The 2865-nt window shown below is 66.2% G+C and overlaps 1 protein-coding gene across 1 annotated transcript; it reads right to left on the bottom strand.

The window, feature by feature from the left end:
* Positions 1 to 39: 39 nt before the first annotated feature.
* LOC112818054 (ATP-binding cassette sub-family A member 2-like) lies at positions 40 to 2730 on the bottom strand (the record flags this gene model as incomplete). Its single annotated transcript, XM_025865306.2, has 9 exons — positions 40 to 224; positions 463 to 645; positions 732 to 928; positions 1058 to 1270; positions 1360 to 1540; positions 1629 to 1793; positions 1926 to 2130; positions 2204 to 2354; positions 2540 to 2730. Coding segments are annotated over 9 exons (1671 nt in total), but the record flags the coding sequence as incomplete, so codon positions are not given.
* Between the last annotated feature and the right edge of the window lie 135 nt (positions 2731 to 2865).

The following is a 2865-nucleotide window of genomic DNA, read 5'->3' as shown; positions in this document are numbered from 1 at the left end:
CTGGGAGAGACCCCCGCCCCTGAGCCCCCCACCCCACACCTGGAAGAGACGCTCGAAGGCCCCCTTCTTGGCGGCCTCGCTGGGCAGGATGTAGGAGAGCTCTGTGCTAGTGTCCGAGACCAGCAGGCAGGAAGCCACGTGCTTGCGGATGAACTGGGAGACCTGGGGTTCTGAGCAGCTGCTCAGCTGGGTGCGGCCTGGGGGGCTGGCTGGCAGCCCTGGCTCTAGGAAGGGAGGGGAATGCAGAGGAGCCGAACTCAGGGGCTGCCAGAGGGGGATTCTCTCCGGGGGCTCAGCCGAGTCAAGAGGGGGCATGAGAAGAGGGAGCCCCAGGCAGGCCCAGCCAGGTGCGCTAGGCTCACTGGGGCAGCAGCGGGGGCCACCGCTCAAGCTCGCTGGGCTTGGAGGAGGGGTCCTGGGGTGGGAGGGCCCCAGGTCAGCTCAGGCAGCCTCTGCACAGACCTTGGGGGTCCCCAGGCTCAGCAGGCCGCTTGACCAGAGTGAGCCGGTAGCCGTCCCCGTAGGCGCCCTTGAGGAAGAGCGGGGAACCACAGCACTTGAGCTTCCCGTGCGAGATGATGGCGATGCGGTCCCCGAGCACGTCAGCCTCGTCCATGTGGTGAGTGGACAGCAGGATGGTGCGGCCTGGGGGCGCCCAGGATCGGGGTCAGGGCGCTGGGCCGGGTAGGGCCAGGTGGGGGCCACCCACACCCGCCCCACGCCCTGCTCACCCGGCTTGTACTTCAGGATGAGGTCCCAGATGGCTCGGCGTGCGTAAGGGTCCACGCCTGCGGTGGGCTCGTCCAGGATGATGGCGCGGGAGCCGCCCACAAAGGCAATGGCCACCGAGAGCTTGCGCTTCATGCCACCCGACAGCGTCTGCACCAGCGAGTGCCGCTTATTGGAGAGCTCTAGGTCCTCGATCATCCTGAGGGCCACACAGCGTGGGAGTGGGGGTGTGTAGGGCCTGGACCTTGGGAGCCAGCGATGCTGGGGGCGCCTCTGGGCCCTGCCCTGCCCCAGCCCCTCGGCCCCCTCCCCGCCCCACCCCACCCACTTGTCCATCTCCTTGCGGATCTCCTCCTGGGCCATGCTCTTGAGCCTCGAGTAGAACCAGAGGTGCTCCTCCACCGTGAGCCGATCAAAGAGCACGTTGTGCTGCGGACACATGCCCAGGTTCTTGCGGATCTCGTCCATCTCTGTGCGGATGTCGTGCCCGTAGATGGTGGCCGACCCCGAGGTCGGCGGGAACAAACCAGTGAGGATCGACCTGGGCAGGCATGCAGGGTCATGACCCCCACCTCCTGCAGGGAGCCCGCCCTGCTGCCCACTTGGTGAGGGCTCTGCCCTGATGCTCACATGGTAGTTGTCTTGCCAGCCCCATTGTGTCCCAGGAAGGACACCACCTGGTTCTCGTAGAGGTTCAGGCTCAGCCTGTTTAAAGCCAGCTTCTTATCGTTCTTGTAGACCTTGGTGAGCTTGTCCACGCAAACTACCAGCGGCAGGTGGGTAGGCTCCTCCTCCATGCCCCGCATCTCCTCTGCACCAGGGCGGCGGGTCAGCGAAGGCTGCCCGGGGCCCCGAAAACCCAGTGACTGCCCCAGCCACCACCCTGGCACCCGCCTCACCCAAGCGCCGGCTCTCCATAGCACAGGCCTGGTCCTCCTCCATGACGCTGAGCCGGGGGGCGCGTGCCCACGGCCAGCTCCACTCCCAGGCCTCTGCGCGCCCGCTGCCCAGCCAGTAGGACTTCTGCAGCGGGAAGTACCAGGGCCGGGGCAGCCCGTACATGCCTAGGGGTGGGGGGAGCAGAAGGGAGGCTGACCGAGGGCCGGGGTTGCTATCCAGCCTGGGCCATGTGCCCGCCACCCACCCCAGGGAGCCACGCACCCTCTCCTTTCCCCCTCCACAGGGTCAACTGATACCTGGGTGCACGGCCTCAATGTACCACGTGAGCACGCCATAGACAGCCGCGTCCACCACCAGCATGGTGACAGCCAGAAGCAAGTTGAAGTCATCGCCTTCCACAGGGGACTGGCTGAACGTGTGCCACTGGATGCCCACGCCTGCCACCTCGTACAGGGCAAAGTACTTGGAGCCCAGGCCGAAGGCTGTTGTGGACATCAGGGACTGAGGGGACAGCGGTGTCAGCGGGGGGAGGAGGCCGCGCCCCACCCCCACCCCGGCTGCCCATGACCCTCACCGCAATGCACTTTTCAAAGGCCGTAATCTTGTCGTGGGCCACCTCCTCGCGGATCGCCACGTACATGTAGGGCACGTAGCTCAGAAAGTAGATGATGCCGCCACAGGCTGAGGCCAGCTTGGCCTTGGAGTACAGCACAGACACCAGGAAGCTAGGCCACGGCGGGGGGGGAGGGGCACGGGTCATCAGCCACACCCGGCCCCCGGTGCAGAGCCCGTACCCCTCCCGGGACGTCCCTCCTGCGTGTGCCTGGGTTTCTGGGGGAATGCAAGGGATACTCTGCCAGGACCCAAGCGAGGCTCCCTCTCGGCCTGCTGCCAGCCACACGGTGCTCACCAAAACATGATGGTGGCCACGGCATAGACGGCCAAGAAGAGCCAGATGATGAGCACGTGGCTGTGCATGAGGACCTGGCCGTACTTGAGGATGGCCGTGAGCGCCGTCACAGAGATGGACAGCTGCACGAAGCCGGTGATGAACCAGGCCACCCAGTGCACCGCGTTGTTCAGGCCCATGGTCTTCATCACCTGTGGGCAGGTGCACAGCAGGCTGGGGCAGGAGGCCTCGGCCCTCGGGGTGGGACGGCTGGAAGGAATGACCTGCCTCCACCCTGCCAGCCAGGCCCCGCAGCGGGACAGGTGCATGCAGCCTCCCCTCCACCC

The sequence above is a fragment of the Callorhinus ursinus genome, unplaced genomic scaffold (assembly GCF_003265705.2).
Source record: "Callorhinus ursinus isolate GAN/ISIS: 27379988/994484 unplaced genomic scaffold, GSC_fseal_2.0 scaffold6387, whole genome shotgun sequence".
Lineage (NCBI taxonomy): Eukaryota > Metazoa > Chordata > Mammalia > Carnivora > Otariidae > Callorhinus > Callorhinus ursinus.
This window is presented reverse-complemented; position numbering and strand designations above follow the sequence as displayed.